We start from the raw sequence: 18365 nt of genomic DNA on the forward strand, positions 1-18365 counted from the left end.
AGTTACAGGATATATGTAGCATGTTTTTTATATTAAATAGTACTGCATATCTATGGATACAACATACCATTAAAATACATAAACGTGCATAGGAAACATCAAATTCAGGTTGTGGTTTACCTTCAGGAAGGGCAAGTATTCATAGGGAAGGGGTTCAGGGTACTTCAGATAGGTGAACTATACGGTAGGCCAATTCTATTTCAATAAAACTGTTAAAAAAATCCATATATAAATATAGCAAAGAAAAACTATAGCACTCCAAAGACTAGTCTCTTAAAAAGAAGTAGAAAAAAGATAGGAATTGTTTCAAAAGAATGCCATTTGGAGATTTCTTGACCAGCAGTGACAGAGGCCGGAAGGTAGTGGAATCCTCATGTTCCTAAGGAGGTCACTCCACCCGAACTGCCTTTCAGGAGTGAGGGTAAAACACAATGAATTTTTAAGTTTCTCCTTAGAGTTTAGAGAAGAAGATCCTGGGATGTTTCTAACAAGTAGGTGTGCTGTCTAAAACCGGGTGTCTCTCAATCGGATGGGGGCCCCCGGCTGTGGGACGAGGGCCAGCAGGAAGCCAGTGGCACGGACAGTGAAAAAAATCACCTAAGACAGAATAAAGGGGATAGAAGTCTGCAGGGTGGGAGCGGGGGAGCAGCAGGCTGGACAGCAGAGGAGAGAGGGGCTGTTTGCAAGGAGGCAGTGGCTGGGGGCTGCTTTTAAAGGGAGGAGATGAGGCGGTATGGGCAGTATGGAACTCTCCCTTTGTTGGTATCTGGGCCTGCTTGTAAGTAGCCCGCTGGTCAGTTAGGGCTTGGGGGTAGGGGGCGGGTCACCTGCTGGCCCCTGGGGCAGGCCCCTGCTCCAGCCTGCCGCCTATGGCCAGCGGCCTCTGTGGTGGGCACTGGTGAGTGAGTGTTAATACCGGACCCATTACGGCTGCTTTGTTATGTGCAGGAGGTCATTGACATTGCCCTTATTTCGCGTGTTGTCTTTATGTGCACTAAAACAGAGACAAAAGAGAGCAGTAGTAGGTTTATTCACACATGACCTCTGCCCTAAAACCAGATTCCTCCTCAGAGTTCCAAACTCTTCAGCGGTGGGGTTTCCTGCCCCAGATTTGTGGAACCAGCTTCACTGACTGCAAAGACACTAGGGCTCTTGCTTCTCCTTCCTCAGCTTCCGCTCGTTCTTCTCTGCAGTGGTAGTAAGACTTATCTGAGCGTCGGGGATCATGTAAAGCCTTTCCTGTGTATTTTTTATGTTTAAGTTCCTTGGAATGTAGCCCAGCGTGTTGCTGGCAGGGTGATAAGTCTGTGTCAGGGGTAATCTCTACTCCTGCCCTGGGTGTTTACTGTCCCACCCACCGGCCAGGGGCTTCTGGGTGCAGGGCTGATGGCTGCGTCCACATTCAGGGGCCTTTTGTAAGATCGCCCCCCCCCCACCCCTTGACGAAAGCAGCATGGTGTCTCAGCCCTTTGCGCTCCTTCCTCTGCCAGCCATGTACAACGCCTGCCGGGACGTGGAGGCCCCCTCCAGTAATGACAAAGCCCTGGGGCTCCTGTGTGGGAAGGACGCCGGGGCCTGCAACGCCACCAACTGGATCGAGTACATGTTCAATAAGGACAACGGCCAGGCGCCTTTTACCATCACGCCCATTTTCTCAGGTAGACTCCCAAGCCCAGGAACCTTAATCTGCAACAGGAAGATAAACAAATTCAGGTAACTAGTTCCTGGACTTTCCAGGAGTGAGAGAGCTAAGTGGAACATTCTCTCCCCGCCCCTGGTTAATTGAGGGGGCTGGCAAGGAGCATGGAGGAGGAGGAATTGCCTTCAGGTGTTGCTACCCAGTTGTAAGAATGAGTCCGGGTTTTTGTTTTCTATTAAAACAAAAAAACAAAAAACCCGAAGCGTTACAGAGGACTTTTAAGGAGCCCCGCGATCCTAGTAGACTCGCTCCTCCATGGAGTTGTACCGTGGAATGTGGGGTGCTCCGACCTCGGGGACAGACCTGTGCCCGAAGTTATTGGCAGAAACTCACACTTCTGCAGGACAAGGCAGTAAAACCTCATGCAATCACACAGAAGCCTCCCGTCCTTTTTGCTCTTACGGTGGTCCATGTGTCGTCCGTGTGCTTTATCACTGGGTTTCAATATCATCGAATGCAGAATTTGTCATTTGTATCCCTAAGATATTCATTCAAGCCCATCCCCCCTGCAGATCTTCCGGCCCATGGGATGGAGCCCATGAACAACGCCACCAAGGGCTGTGATGAGTCTGTGGATGAGGTCACAGGGCCGTGCAGCTGCCAAGACTGCTCGGCCGTGTGTGGCCCCAGGCCCCAGCCGCCACCCCCTCCAGCTCCCTGGAGAATCTTGGGCCTGGACGCCATGTACGTCATCATGTGGACCACCTACATGGCGTTCTTGCTTGTCTTCTTTGGAGCAGTATTTGCCGTGTGGTGCTACAGGTGAGCAGTTCCGTGTGATCCCCAGGGCGAGAAGAGCGGGGTGATCCAGGTGGCCCTTCCAGCTTGCGCCTGGCAGTTCTTGTTTAATGAGACCAAGAGACAAGTATCACGTGAATACACTCTGATTGTGTGTGTCCTGGCTTTAATTAGTAGGCAGTCAGAGGCCTGCTGAGGCATTTAAACATTTGAAGTTGGTTTCGTGATTTATTCAAATCGCTGAGTGATTTTTAAAGCACTGTGCATTAATCACCCATTCTTTAACAGCCCGTCTTAGCTGAATCTGATTTAAATCTGATCAAATGCAATACTGTCTACAATCCTTTTAGATTCACAATGAGGAAGTACATTTTCTTTAACTTTCATTTTGAAATAATGCTAGACTGAACAGGAGGGTGCAAAAATAGAGTTTATATGTATCCTTTACACAGCTTCCCTTAATGCTACGACTTCCATCGCTCATAGTATGTATTTATCAGAACTGCAGAAACAACGCTGGTGTAGCTGTATTAGCTAAACCACACACTTCGTTCAGCTACTACCACGAAAACCTTCCTCTGCCGCCCTTGTTCTATTTAGGACCCCACTCCACGTTCACTTTCTGTTTACTGCTGTCTCCCAGTCCGTGACTGATTTTCTGGAGTTTTTTTATGGCCTCAACACTTCTGATGAGTCCTGGACAGTTATTTTGTAGAATGTCCCCCCGTAGGCTTTATCTGATAGATCTTTTTCTGATCTGATCTCGTGATCAGATTGAGGCTGTGTGTCTGTGGCAAGAGCATCACAGAAGTGATGAGTCTTTCTCAGCATCTCATTTGGGTGCTGCACGATCTCCCTGCACCTCTCCACTGGTGATACAAACCTTGGTCGCTGGGTGGAGAGGGTGTCTGCTGCGTTTCTCTCCTACAGAGTTGCCCCTTCTCCCTTTGGAGTTGATCATTATCTGAAGGGAGATGGGTCAGAACTGGGTTAATATTTCATTTCTCCTAAAACTGTCCACTGACTCTAGTGTCCATCGGTGGCTCTTGTCTGCAGCGGGTACTGCTGGGGCGTTTGTTTGCCTGGTGGTGATTTGGTGCTTTGGTGGTTTTGTATCTCTTCTGCCTTTATGAATTGGACTTACTCTGTACAGACAGCTATCCTTCCTGCTCTAATTAATTATTGATTCAATTATATTTACATCAGGATTTTTTTTTTTTTTTTTTTAAATTTTGTGGGTTCTGGTCAACACTGCCATTTGTCCCGCTGCTCAGATGTTTCCAGTTTGGACCATCGAGAGCACCTTCGTGTTGACTCCTGTGTTTCGTTTTTACCTTGGCCCCACCTTTGTCAAGCCTGTCTTTAGTTTCTGGAATCACAAGATGTTCCAGACTCATCTTGTATCTTCCCTGCCCCAGCCTGGAATCCACCAGGGAGCCCTGGTTCCTTGTGTTGGAGACTGATGTTGAGAATGACGCCCTAGGTGGTAGGAATGCACATTGCCGCTGCAGCGCTGTGTTCGCTGCTTTTAAAGGACCTAAAGTCTTAAACCTAAATGAAGGCTACAAGGTGAAACTATCCTTTGTTAATCTATTTTTTAAATACCTTCTAAGGGGCGCCTGGGTGGCACAGTCGGTTAAATGTCTGACGCTTGGTTTCAGCTCAGGTCATCATCTCAGGGTCGTGAGATCAAGCCCTGCATCAGGCTCTGCGCTCAGTGTGGAGTCTGCTAAAGTTTCTCACTCACTCTCCCTCCCCCACCCCACCCCCATCTCTGTGTTTTTGCTCTCCCACTCTATCTCAAATAAATAAATCCTTAAAAAAAACCTTAAATTTTCTCCTGAGACTGGTGAGCAGGACTTAGAACCAGGGAAGCAGGGCGGCGGGTGGGGGAAGCCAGCAGTTAGGGAAGAAGAAAACAGAATGAAGAAGTTAGCTTCTAATGGGGTTACAGGACTGTCAGAAAAATAGCCTCTTATGATGAAGGTCCCCTAATACTGCTCACATGCTTTTATTTTTCAGAAAACGCTATTTTGTCTCTGAGTACACCCCCATTGACAGCAATATTGCTTTCTCCGTAAATGCCAGTGACAAAGGTAGGCAGCTCTGTACTTACATGGATAGGATCGCGTGGGCTCAGGTGTTGGGGTCTCCTGGAAGCATTTATGCATCGGGTCTGGGCCAGGCCCTGTGCTTGTGTCAAGGACACGGCTGAGATCTTGACAGACCAGTCCTTGCCTCTGTGGCAGTAGCCGTCTGGTCGGGCTGGCAGACGGGAACCAGGTACCAAGTACCTACAGGAGGGTAATTAGGTACCGGGGCAAGAGCTGGAGGAGCTGGCGTAGCAGGCGGAGTGCAGGGGCAACCGCAGAGCTAGATGGGCCCCGCTGTGGACAGAGAGCTCAGAGCACTTACCCCTGTGTGGGGATGGCTGTCACCGTGGGCAGGCCAGGAGGGTGGCTTCCTACACGGGGAGGTGCTGAGGGTCGGGGTCGGGAGCAGCGCAGGATCTCCTGCCACCCCCCGGTGCAGGCTCAGTGCCTGTCCCCGTGTCGTTCCTACTCTCAGGAATCACTTGGCTCTTAACCTCCTGCCTCCCTTCCTGTCCGCTCTTGCAGGGGAGGCGTCCTGCTGTGATGCGCTTGGGGCGGCATTCGAGGGCTGGCTGAGGCGGCTCTTCTCCCACTGGGGCTCCTTCTGCGTCCGCAACCCGGGCTGCATCGTCGTCTTCTCCCTGGCCTTCATCGCCGCCTGCTCGTCAGGCCTGGTGTTCGTCCGGGTCACGACCAACCCGGTGGATTTGTGGTCGGCCCCCGGCAGCCAGGCGCGCCTGGAGAAAGAGTACTTTGACACGCATTTTGGGCCCTTCTTCCGCACGGAGCAGCTCATCATCCAGGCCCCTCACACCCCGGCGCACACGTACCAGCCGTACCCCTCTGGCTCCGATGTGCCCTTCGGACCCCCGCTCGACAGAGGGATCTTGCACCAGGTAACGTGCTCTTAGCAGACATCAGTCCCGGGAGCCTGAGGTTGTGCTGACTGGCTTTTCCACGTGGACCGTGTCGGGGGGGTCCACCTGCTGTGGGGTTGGGGCTGAACATAGTGGGAGAGCTTGAAGACCCAACAGTAAGGAAGGAAAGGGGCTTTTCGTCTACTTCTCAAGAAAGCAAATGGTGGATGTTGAATTTAATGAGAGCTTGACTGTAGACAGCTTTTTTATTTCCTTCACGTAGCAGGGCTGGGTTCTTTCTTGAAATCACGATGCAGAGTGTATTTATAATTCACCTTAGTAAATTTTTTCCTTGGTAAGTGAAAAGGAACGTGCCAGGATCCCAAGGAGTGAAGCCTCTTGTGCTGTGCCTGGGGTCCAGGGAGGAGCTATGCTGAGCCCCCCTGCAGGAAAGAAGTTATCCTTGCCTGAATGTGGGCCCCAGCCCGCATTTGGTAAGAGCTGCACTTGGAATAAGATTCGTCCTGCTCTCTCACAGACGCCTGCAAACCTTCCCACTTCCCCTGGTTGCACTTGCCTAGGAGAACTCCATCTATGAACAACTGGCATCCTGCAGATTTTTTTTTAATGAACATTGCACAATCACGTGATCTTCCCTTTAAATATGGTTCTTGCCTACAGAAAGTGTGGTATCTGGAAAGAACATCAGAATGGTCTCAAGACTTTAACAGTCTTTTCTCTGCCCAGTGACTGTCTATTGCTTTTCCCCAGCTTGTTGCAAAAGATGTGCAGTGTGGTCGTTTACCTCCAGGAACACAGTCTCTGTTAGAAAGTACAGGAATGTACATGAATGAAGGTGGCACAGAGCGAGGCAGTAGGGGCATTTTGTCGGTAGGGGGAGTGTGTCAGGAGGACAGGGCGCATTGTCCTCATCTTCCCTCTGTGGCCCTGTGGTTGACCTCTGCAGGGAGGGGGAAGGGGGGCTGTCTGTGTGTCCGGCACTGAGTTCTGTTCGGGTGATGGTGCCCCCTCCCACCTCTCAGGACGCCTCTCAGCAGGGTTTCTCTCCCAGCTGGCCATCTCTAAGAGGGGGGTCCCAGGTGCCGTCACATATGTTCCCACAGCATGTCTTAGTCCTCTCCCTTGCGTGAGGAAGCATTTTCCCCAAATGCTTTTTACCTTCTGACCTGTCAGGGCTTTAGTCACCATCTGAGAGAAATCTGATGTGTTTCTGGATTTGTTTTTAAAATCTTTCAGGTTCTTGACTTACAAACCGCCATTGAAAACATCACTGCCTTTTACAACAACGAGACCGTGACACTTCAGGACATCTGCGTAGCCCCGCTTTCACCCTATAACAAGAACTGCACCATCATGAGTGTGTTGAATTACTTCCAGAACAGCCATTCCGTGCTGGACCACGAAGTAGGCGATGACTTCTTCGTGTACGCAGATTACCACACGCACTTGCTGTACTGCGTACGGTACGTGGTGGGAGATGGTCATTTCTTCATCCCCCTGACCTAGGGGCACTTGCTTTTACTACACGCTGTTGTTGGTGCCAGAGACCAGGCAGCAAGCACACAGCGTGGCCCTGCCCTGTGAAGCACATGCTCTAGTGGAGGGAGGCCAACACCGAATAAATAGACAGATGCTCTGATGCCGGGTAGAGATGAGAGCTTTGGAGAAATTAAGCCCGGCAAGGAGATGAGTGCAGTGGGGTGTGCTGCTTTAGATGGGTGGCCACTGGCTCACACGGAGAGGAGAGGAGAGGAGGGAGCCTGTGAATATCGGAGGGGCTGACACAGGCAGCTGACACAGGCAGCAAGTACAAAGGTCCTGGGGTGGGAGTGTTCATGGCGTATAAGCAAGGAATGGCAGGTACTACTCAGCATTTAACTCATGCCTGGAATGATAACGCCTAGTTGCATCTGCCACACCACCAGTGCTATCACAGTAACAGAGGCTTGTAGTGCTTTTTTTTGTCTTTCAGATAAGAATTTATACCATGATATCAAATTATTTTTAAAATGTCGGGGCATTTGGTGGCTCAGTTGGTTAAGTATCCAACTCTTGGTTTCAGCTGAGGCGTGGAGTCTGCTGGAGATTCTCTTCCTTTCCCTCCCCTTCCCCTCTGCCCCTCTCAGTGCATGTGTGTGCACACTGACTATTGTTCTCTCAGAATAAAATGAAATACAATGTGTGGTGTCCCCTTGAGAAGTGGGGGTAGGACTGACTGGTGCACAGTTTAGAACGGAGGGCAGTGAAGCTGCTTCCCATTGGAGGCCTGTCCAGCTGGGCAGGCTGCACTTACCGTGTGCATTAGTCACAGTGCTTGGCGACCTGTGGGGTGATCTTCAGGCCTGTGCCTGTAGCAGGGAGAGCAGCCTACCCTTGGAGGCCTGCTGTCCCTGAATGCCCTCACGTGGCCTCGAGACCATCGTTCAGCCAGCCAAACAACCACCCTGGCTGTTGGGTCACCTTGGGGACAAAGAAATTATTCCTTGTCACTTTTTTAAAAGATCTGTTTATTTTAGAGAGGGCAAGAGTGTGCATGAGAGTTGGGGGAGATGCAGAAGGAGAGAGACATGGGGTGCGATCTCACGACCCTGAGACCATGACCTGAGCCAAAACCAAGAGTCGGATGCCCAACCGCCTGAGCCACCCCAGAGCCCCATTCCTTGTCATGTTCGAGTGTGCTGTCAGCTAACCACATCTCTGGAGCCAGCCACTCTTGACGTCGGGTCTGGCCTGGTGGCCTTAAGCTCTGTTCTGTTTTTATTACTGGGATGTGATCTTGAGGTAGTTAGGCTGTGGTTGCTCTATTTCAAGGAGGCCCCCTTTAAAAATCTGAGCTCTTTCCATAAAACACTGAGAGCATGCCCATGTAGACTAAGGCAGCATTCTCCACGGGATAGATGGAACAGGACAGCCATGGGTGATTTGAATATTAACAAAAATGAAATTAATATTCTTCAGTTTTTATATTTAAAGGAAAAAGCTGTTTGCTTCCTGTCTTATAAAATGTAGGTCAACAAAATTGTGGCAGTTAGGAATGCAGGAGACTAGTGTTTTTTCCACGGCGGGAATGTAGTTCGGTCGGAGCAGAAACGGTGCTGTGGGCCACGTCACTCCCGCCCGCGGATCTTTGCTCCTTGTGTCTCCAGCTCTCACCTCCCTCCCCAACGTTTCGTGGGCCTCCCCCTAGTCCCGAGGTCCTATGGAAATGGCCATCCCAGTGCACCCAGAACCGAGCACAGATCTCCTTCCCCCGCACACCCCATATCGTGTGATGGCACCACATCGACCAGTTACTCCACCTCGAGGCTCTGTCTCGCATCCTTCCTCATCCTTACCTCCCTCGTGTAATTCTTATGGATTTTAACCTCTGGATGGGCTCTCAAATCCACGATGTGGCAGGGTCCCGTGTGTGGGGGCTGCTGGGACTTGGCAGGGGACTTCGTCCCTGTAGCCTGTTTGCCCCAAGCAGGTGGCCTGATCTCCAGCCTGAGCCCATCAGCCATGGGCTCTGAAGGGCCGAGCTTGGGATCATCTGTGAAGAGCTTTCTGAGTGCCCAGCAGAGGTCTGGCTCAGGATGCGTCCTGGAATGCTGGTCCCCACACTGGCTGTCTTCACAGCACCATCCTTGTCTGGACCCTTGCACGACCCTGACGGGTCTGCGGGGGGCTTTTCTGCCCCTTTCCTTTCCACTTCTAGACCCCCTTCCGTTTTACCCCCTGAGTTACCTTTCTAGAACAGCTCATGACATCCTTCTTCCCCGGGTCTGTCATTCCCCAGTGCCTGCAGTGTAATAGTCCAACCCATGCAGCAGGCCACTTAATCTTTTTTTTCACTGTCCCTTGCCCTTTCTGGCCCTGGCCCTTCCCTCAGAAGTCCTCCCGTTTGTGGGCGCCCCACTCTCTAAATAGGACTTGCGTGGCTTCAGACATGGCTGTCTTGTTGCTTTCTTCTCCTTCGTCCGTTCTCACTCTTCCCATGTGGCAGTAGTGGGAGCACCCTTAGCCCCCTCATCAGGGGACTCGTCCCTTGGCCTCAGAGACCCGCTTCTGTACAGGTCTCCTCTTTCTGGCGGCAGTCTTCCCCGTGTATTAGCTGCTCCCTGCTCCGTGTCATGCACCGCGTGGGTCCTCCCATGTGCACCGCGCCGTACTGACTGCCTCATGCTGGGTTCGCCTGCCTCTCACTCGCTGATTCTGAGCTCCCAGAGGCAAGTGCTGTGCCCCATTACCTAAGGAACCACAGGGCCCACATGGTACCTAGGATATCATCGGTGTCTTCAAATGTTTGTTGTGTAAATGTTTAGGTTTCGGGCGCCTGGGTGGCTCAGTTGGTTAGGCAACTGCCTTCGGCTCAGGTCGTGATCCTGGTGTCCTGGGATCTAGTCTCTCGTCAGGCTCCTTGTCCTTGCTTGGTGGGGAATCTGCTTCTCTCTCTGACCTCCCCTTCTTGTGCTCGCTCTCCCTCTCTCTCTCATTCTCTCTCTCAGGTCAATAAGTAAAATCTTGAGAAAAAATAAATGTTTAGGTCTCTGTGATGTGTTGGGGCTTGTTCTAACTGGGAGGTGTTTTCTACACTTCTTTGCAGGGCTCCTGCCTCTCTGAATGATACCAGTTTGCTCCATGACCCTTGCCTGGGTACGTTTGGTGGGCCAGTGTTCCCGTGGCTTGTGTTAGGAGGCTATGATGGTAAGTAAGAGAAGCTTCTAGTTTTCTTACTGGCTAAAGTAGTCTTGGTTCTGTCACTAAGAATCAAGTGGTAATTACAAAGATGTCATGGAGTGAGCAGTCGTTCTAGTTCCCCATCTCTTAAATCCCAAGTGTAGGTTTGCTTAGGGCTTTGGCTTCAGGGTTTCTTCTGGGCGTAAAAGAAGTGAATGGTGTTCACCTTCTTAAGCCCACACTTTGGGAAGCTGTCACAAGCCAAGGACTTTCCCCCAGAATAGTGCAATTGTACACCTCCACACAATTCATTGTTTAGTTTCAAGGACTTCAAGGAACCCTTAGGGAGTCTGTGGACATCAGGTTAAGAATATCTGTGGGGACGCCTGGGTGGCTCAGTTGTTAAGTGCCTGCCTTCGACTGAGGTCATGATCCCAAGGTCCTGGGATTGAGCCCCACATCCTGCTCCCAGCTCAGTGGGGAGCCTCTTTCTCCCTCTCCCTCTGCCTGCCACTCACCCTGCATGTGCTCTCTTACTCTCTCTCAAATAAAATCTTTAAAAAAAGAAAATGAGAGAGAGATGATATGTGAGATACAGGGAAGAAGAAACAAAATTGTTCTGTGTTTTCCTCCCAAACCAGTTGGTTGGGAATTGAGACACTTCTCTAGAGGAAGGAGCAGTGGGTTTGCCCTTTGCTGGTTGGTTCCTATAGCACCTGGAACAGACTGTATCAGGTATGACGGGGTCATGATTCAGGTGACACCTTTGGCATCCGAAGCCGGATTATAGGCAGCTCAACAGGTTTTTCTGCAGTCCAAGGAAGAGGCCAATTAGATGTTGTTCTCCTCACCCTATAGGAGGGGAGAAGTCCTATCTATATTTAAATTTTACTCTTCCTCATAAAGGGGCACTTCTGATGGGTGGAGATGGTGTCACCCACTGGCAAGCCACAGCCATCAAAGTTAAATTTGATTTCTACCTTATTCCTTCCATCCACATAAACTCCAGATTTGTCAAAAACAGATGTATAAGAAATGAAGCTATTTAAGATCTAGAAGAAAGTATGGGAGGAATTTTTTTTAAATAATTTTAAAACAGGGAAGGCATTTCTATGTGAGACACAAAACCCAGAAGCCACAAAAGAAAACATTGATGAATTTGACTATGTAAGAATTTTAAATTCCTATGTGGAAAACAAGCATCATAAAGTTACTGGGCAAGTAAACCAGAGGGGGAAGAAAAGCAGCACACATAATGGACAGTGTATCCTTAATATATATAGGTCTCTTATGAAAAAAAAAAAGGTCAGCAACCCAGGAGAAAAGTAGGCAAAGCTATATGAAATTTAGCAAAAGAACAAATATACGGGGCTGTTCATTACATGGGGAAACCCTGTGTAGGACCCCATTGTTAGGGGAGTGGAAGTGGTTCCTAGAATGTAAACTCAAGGCAGGCAGGGATTTTCCTCTCTTCTGTTCACTGATACATATCCAGAGTACCTAAAATAATGCCTGGCATGAAGCAGAGTCTCAGTAGATGTCTTGTTAAATTAAAGAAATGAAAAAGAGGATAGCCTCTTTGAAGGGCAGTTTAGGCGAATTTATCAAAATAGCAGTTGCACATACTTTTTGATTCAGTGCTTATACTTGTAAGAATTGATTCTCCACCTATGTACTTTACACATGAAAAATATTTATCAGATTTTTCTTTGTAGTACTTTTGTTTATAATCCTAACAATTGCAGAAATGTCCATCAACTGGAGATTGGTTAAATTATGCTAGAAAATACAGTACAGCAGAAAAAAAGAAAGAGGCTCTTTATGTCCTAAAATGGAGTCCTTTCCAACATATAAATGAAAAAATGTAATGTGCAGAACAGTGTGTTGCCATTTGTGTCATTAAGAAGGAAAGGTTGGGATGCCCAGGTGGCTCAGTTGGTTGGGCGTCTACCTTTGGCTCAGGTCATGATCTCAGAATCGAGTCCCATACTGGGCTCCTTGCTCAGCAGGGAGCCTGCTTCTCCCTCTGCCCGCTGCTCCCCCTGCTTATGCACGCGTGCTCGTTCACTCTCTCACATATAAATGAATAAAATCTTTTAATATATAAGATATATATACATATATATTAAAAGATTTTATTCATTTATATATATATACATATATATTAAACAAAGGAAAGGGCAAGAATATATGTGTTTGCTTGAGCATGCATGGAGTGTCTCTGGAAATATTTCAGATGGTATGGAGGAGAACTAAGCATAGAATGAGGCCTGGGGAAGGAGAGACTGCACAAATCTTCTTTCTGCTTGAAATTTTTACCATGCACATGCTCTGTAGTTAAAACCAAAAAAAAAAAAAAAAAAAAGAATTTACTCATCCTGAATGAAACTGCCTATGTCAGATAGAGCATCCTTTTTATTCATTAACTGAGCTACATAGACACGATGTCCATAAACTGATTTTTGTTCTTAGAGCAGTCTATAGCCCCGTGAAAAATCAGTCACCTTACTGTCTCGTGATTTTTCCCTTGTGTTTGTCTAACTTTCTGCGTGCTTCTCATCCTCTGGATGTCCCATTTTTTTTTTCCATTCTAGATCAAAACTACAATAACGCTACAGCCCTTGTGATTACCTTTCCTGTCAATAATTACTACAATGATACAGAGAAGCTCCAGAGGGCCCAGGCCTGGGAGAAAGAGTGAGTTGCTCTTTGTTCTGGGGGAAGCTGGGCGTGAACAGAAGGCACTAAAACCTTGTTCAGCTAAATTAACCAATAGCAGATCTAAATCATTTTTTTCCCCCACTTGGTACTACTAATGCAAAGAAAAGAGTCTGTAAGGCAGTTCATCCACAAACATTGTGTGAGTAGATAGCCCTGCACAGGGACGCACAAGTCTCCAGACGTGCGGAAATGCTCTGTGCACCCACCTCTCCCAGCAGGCCACCAGGAGCAAGGTAGATGCACATTAATAAGGGACACGCATAGTAGGAAACCCTGCAGGGACTAAAGAGAGGGGAATGGATGGTCAGATGGCTCCAGATGTAGGACATAAAAGCTGCCTTCGACACGGCTAGGGAAGTTCGTGTACATGCTGTCCATCCCTAGAAAAAATCTTGGGCACGGGACCCGGGAGATGGTTAACTGTTTGTAAATCCTAGAGAGCAGGACAGAGGGCCGAGGAGGACAGGACATTTTGACCCTTTATACCTTTCAGTGCTTTTTGTTTTGACAGCTTTGTTGGAATATAAATCCCATCCTGGACATTTCACCCAATTAAAGTGTGTGATCCAGTAGCTGGTAGAATATTTGCGGCTATGCAGCTGTCACCACAGTGAATTTGAGATCTTTTTTGTATTTTAATCTCAAAAAGATTAATTTCCTTTAGCTGTTACACCCCATACTCATCCTCCCACCTCCCGGCCCTGCGCAACCATTCACCTGCTTTCTGTCTCCGTGTATTACCGTATTCTGGGCGTTGACATGAATGAAAGCACGGACAGGGACTTCCGTGTCTGGCTTCTTTCACTTTGCATGTTTCCAAGGCTCATCCAAGTTACGGCGTCTATCAGGGCCTCATTCCTTTTTATGGCTGCATAATGTTTCATCCTGTGGCTGTGCCACATTTTTATCCAGTCATCAGCTGATGCACATTTGAGTCCTTCTAGGCTTTTGGCCATCACGAATAATGCTTCTGTAGACATTCACATACAAGTTTTTGTGTAAATTTAAGTATGTTTTCATTTCTCTTGGCTATTTACCTAGGAGTAGGATTGCTAGGTCATACGTGACTTTCTGAAGAACTGCCAGGTTGTTTTCCATGATGGCTGCAGCATTGTACATTCCCACCAGCCTGTATGGGGGGGTCTTAGTTCTCCATAACCTCATGAGCGCTTGTTAACAAATGGCCTGGGGTCATCTGGATAGCATACAACATGAAAATAATGAATTCAAGTAGATCAAAGACCTAAACTTGAGAGCTGGAACTCTGAAACCCTCCAAAGATGACACAGTCGTAAATCGCTCTGGCCATCCTAGTGCATGGGATGTGGTGTCTTATTATGGTTTTGATTTGCATTTCCCTGATGGCTGCTGATCTCTAGCATCTTTCCTTGGGCATGCTGGCCATCCATATGCTCTTCCTATCCTTTGCCCATTTTTAACTGGATTATTTGTATTTTTACTATTAAATTATAAGAATTCTTATGTGTGCTACATGTCTGCTGTCAGCTACATGATTTCTAGGTATTCGCTCCCAGTTTCTTTGTTATGTTTGCTTTGTTTTTCTTGCTGCTGCCCGCTGAAGCACAAATTTGTAGTTTTAAAGTCCAATTTTTTAGTTTTTTCTTTTGTTGTTCAAACTTTTGGTGTCCTGTCTGTGAAACTATGGCCTGATCCAGGACGTGGCGATTTACGACTGTGTCATCTTTGGAGGGTTTCAGAGTTCCAGCTCTCAAGTTTAGGTCTTTGATCTACTTGAATTCATTATTTTCATGTTGTATGCTATCCAGATGACCCCAGGCCATTTGTTGAGAAGGGGACTCACTCTTTCATTGGACACTCTTGCCACCTTGTCGAAAATTAGGTGACCACAGATACATGGTTTCTTTCAAGACTCTTACTTGTGTTCTTTGATTTTGCCCATCCTTATGCTGGTACCACACTCTCTTGATTACGGTCATTTTGTAGAAAGTGTGAAATTGAGAAGTGTGTGTTCTCCTCCTTTGTTCTTCTTGAGAAAGAAGGGTTTGGCTCTTCTGGGTCCCTTTTGATTGCAAATGTGAATTTTAGAGTCAGCGTATCTTTCTATGAAGGAAGGGGTCAACTGGGATTCTGATAGGGATTGCATTGCATTTGTAGATCAACTTTTAAGTTTGCTCCATGAGCATATATCTTTGTTATGATATGCTTCAGTTAGAGATCCTTTTTAGTAAAAAAAAAGAAGATGAGACCATGAGCCAGGCTTTTTTTTTAATGGAATGCTTCATGAATTTGCATATCCTCTTAATGCAGGAGCCATTCTAATCTCCGTATCATTCCGATTTTAGTATATGTGCTGCTGAAGCCAGCACTGTGAGCCAACTTTTAAACTTGTCCTAAACTTGATCCAAGTGATAGAAACATGAGCGTGTCTGGAACTTTGTAATCTGGGGGTGTTGCCCTTCTGGTCTCCAGTGTCAAGAATCCTCATGTAAGGTACGGGTTGAGTAAACATGGCTTTTATGTCCTAGAGGTTGGGAAGAAGTTTCTCCCTTAGCTTAAATTTCAACTGAAAATATAAAATGTGTTCTCTCCTTTAGGTTTATTAATTTTGTGAAAAACTACGAGAATCCAAATCTGACCATTTCTTTCACGACTGAGCGAAGTATTGAGGATGAACTGAATCGTGAGAGTAACGGTGATGTCTTTACTGTCCTGATCAGCTACGCCGTCATGTTTCTGTACATTTCCATAGCCTTGGGCCACATCAAAAGCTGGAGCAGGTTTCTAGTAAGTGGGGTGTGTGTAGTGTGTCTGTGTGTGTGTGTGTGTGTGTGTGTGTGTGTATTTGAGAAAAATGACGATGCACAGCTTCATGTCCTATTTTTGCCTCTACTTTTTGGAGCGGGGGTGGGCAGAGGGAGAGAGAAAGAGAAATTCCTAAGCAGGCTCCACGCCCAGCCGGAGCCTGACATTGGATCTCAAGACCCTGAGACCATGATCTGAGCCAAAATCAAGAGTCAGATGCTTAACCATCTGAGCGACCCAGGCGCCCCTGTTTCTACTTAGTTAATCCTAAGTCATGTTCAAAATTGGTTTACATTCCCGTTTCCATTGTATATAGTATTTTCTGTTTCCTGCATATATTTTTTTCAGTTCCAAATTTTTGGTTTATTTTAAAACTTAAAATTTATTTCTCATAATCCAGTTTTTCCTAATTTGACTACACCATCACCTAAGAATTGAAGCCCGTAAAGCATGCTACTAAGGGAAGATCTAGAACATATTTCTTATCTTTTATCTTTTCTTATCTTTCTCTCGGAGAGCACCTTTAACTCCAAGAAAGAGGTAAAATGAGGTCCTTTTAGTCATAGGACAGACGATAGTCTGACTCTTTATCTTTGTTGCATGGTTCAGGTGGATTCTAAAATCTCCCTTGGCATCGCTGGGATCCTCATCGTGTTGAGCTCAGTGGCGTGCTCACTGGGCATCTTCAGCTACGTTGGGATCCCCCTCACCCTCATTGTGATCGAAGTCATCCCATTCCTGGTGCTGGCTGTCGGGGTGGACAACATCTTCATTCTGGTCCAGACCTACCAGGTGCGTTTTCATAGCCTGACAGAGCTTGCCGTCAGACCAAATAATGAGCTCCGTTAATGGTTGTCCCGCTCCATGCCGAGTACTTGCAAGCATGGAAGTGGGGTAGCTGTGTTTCCTGTTCTCTGTGTTGCTGATTGGGGTCCATAACTTGCTCAGCCTTCTTCCTTGGTTGGAGGAATAAAGTGAGACTTGAATTTTAAAGATTTTTTTTTTTAAATTTGAGAGAGAGAGAGCAAGATCATAGGAGAGGAGCAAAGGGAGAGAGGCAGACCCAGGGCTATATCCCAGGACCCTGAGATCATGACCAGAGCTGAAACCAGGAATTGCATATTTAACTGACTGAGCAACCCAGGCGTCCTAAGAATTCAGTTTTAAATATGTGTGCAAGAAGGGCTTGCATACTTGCGAAAAACATTTTGGATACAGCTCTTATTTTTTTTTCTTTTTCTTTTTTTTTTTTTTTAAGATTTTATTTATTTATTTGACAGACCACAAGTAGGCAGAGAGGCAGGCAGAGAGGGAGAGAGGAGGAAGCGGGCTCGCCGCTGAGCAGAGATCCCAATATGGGGCTCGATCCCAGGACGCTGAGATCATGACCCAAGCTGAAGGCAGAGGCTTTAACCCACTGAGCCCCCCAGGTACCCCTTGGATACAACTGTTACTAAAATGAGTCTCTAGTAGTGTAGAAGAATCAGAGACTTGTCAGAGGTGCCACTGAAGATAGGGCAGGATAGGACCTGCTGATGTAGAATATGGTCTCAATCATGATATTTTTCTTTCCTGGTCGCCTTACTTGGGGACTCAGTGGCATGTAAGATTGTCCCTTAATGGTCCAGCCACCTGCAGGCTGCATTCCGTGTGTCTTCCTGACAAGGTAATCCAGTCTTCCCTTGAGCTTTCCACCCCTTACCTAGCGCAGGGGTTTAGTGATACCCTGGATGGATTGTTGGGGCAAGTTGCAGGGCCCCCATCAAAGTTTATCTACAATAAGTAGAAGCTCCTAATCATTTGTCTTTACTGTTAACACAAAGCAACAAAGAAGCAAAGAGATGGCATTGTGATTTAGAAATGTTAATGGCCTGTGTATTGTGTTCTATTTTTTTTAAGCGAGATGAACGTCTTCAAGGAGAAACTCTGGATCAGCAGCTGGGCAGGGTCCTAGGAGAAGTGGCTCCTAGTATGTTCCTGTCCTCCTTTTCAGAGGCTGTAGCGTTTTTCTTAGGTAATTACTCTTTGAGTTCTACCAGTCCCACTGTTTTCTCAGCCTGGAGGTAGAAGGTGTTGGGTATCTGACTATGTCCCATCATGTTACTTCCTTGTTTAAGCTTATTCTGTAATCAGAAAGTATCAGAGTGGACCACAGGGAAAATCAGTGGCAATATCTTGGATATCATTTTGGAAGTGTCCTCTTTTCTTTTGGGGGGTTGGGGGGGGGGGGCAGAGGGAGAGAGATTGAATCTTCAGGCTCCACGCCCAGCGCAGAGCCCGAAGCGGCACCTGATCTCATGACCCTGAGATCATGACCTGAGCAGAAATCAAGAGTCAGCTGCTTAACTAGCTGAGCCGCTCAGCACCCCTCCACTTTCTCATGTTGTTTCACGATAGTGTTGATGTTGGGGTCCAGACGGACAGATAACCTTGAACTTCTCTGCTGCTTCCCCTTTTTGGCACCTGTGGCAAATGTGGATCCTTGATAATGACATTCCTGCGTCCCACAGGAGCCTGGCCAACACCACACTCACATTCCTCTTTGTCCACACAAACCCTCGGGGAAGCAGCCTCGCTAATGAGCAGAGGTCCTTGGACCTCCCCTCGCTACAAGGAGCCAGAATGAGCTGGAACAAAAACCAGCGCTTTCTGTGTTTCTTTCCTGTGGAGAAATCACCATGCAGCCTTACTCACAGGACTGTCTGCCCCCTTGTCTGCTGTGTGGGATGAGACAACCGAGTGTGTCTTCAGAGCAGGAAGCTAGGTTAGAAATGGGATCCGTGGGCCACAGAT

At 47.5% G+C, this 18365-nt stretch overlaps 1 protein-coding gene across 1 annotated transcript in view; it reads left to right on the plus strand.

Annotated features, from left to right (window-relative positions):
- The window catches only part of NPC1 (NPC intracellular cholesterol transporter 1), a 48362-nt gene that overhangs the window by 20076 nt on the left and 9921 nt on the right, over positions 1-18365 (plus strand). Inside the window, exons 6-15 of the mRNA XM_082699675.1 lie at positions 1491-1658; positions 2212-2461; positions 4460-4533; positions 5056-5426; positions 6645-6871; positions 9994-10094; positions 12662-12764; positions 15365-15554; positions 16182-16364; positions 17472-17586. Coding sequence (XP_082555801.1) covers positions 1491-1658; positions 2212-2461; positions 4460-4533; positions 5056-5426; positions 6645-6871; positions 9994-10094; positions 12662-12764; positions 15365-15554; positions 16182-16364; positions 17472-17586 — 1782 coding nt within the window. The remainder of the gene's footprint in view (positions 1-1490; positions 1659-2211; positions 2462-4459; positions 4534-5055; positions 5427-6644; positions 6872-9993; positions 10095-12661; positions 12765-15364; positions 15555-16181; positions 16365-17471; positions 17587-18365) is intronic.

The sequence above is a fragment of the Mustela nivalis genome (assembly GCF_964662115.1).
Source record: "Mustela nivalis genome assembly, chromosome: 14".
Classification (NCBI taxonomy): domain Eukaryota; kingdom Metazoa; phylum Chordata; class Mammalia; order Carnivora; family Mustelidae; genus Mustela; species Mustela nivalis.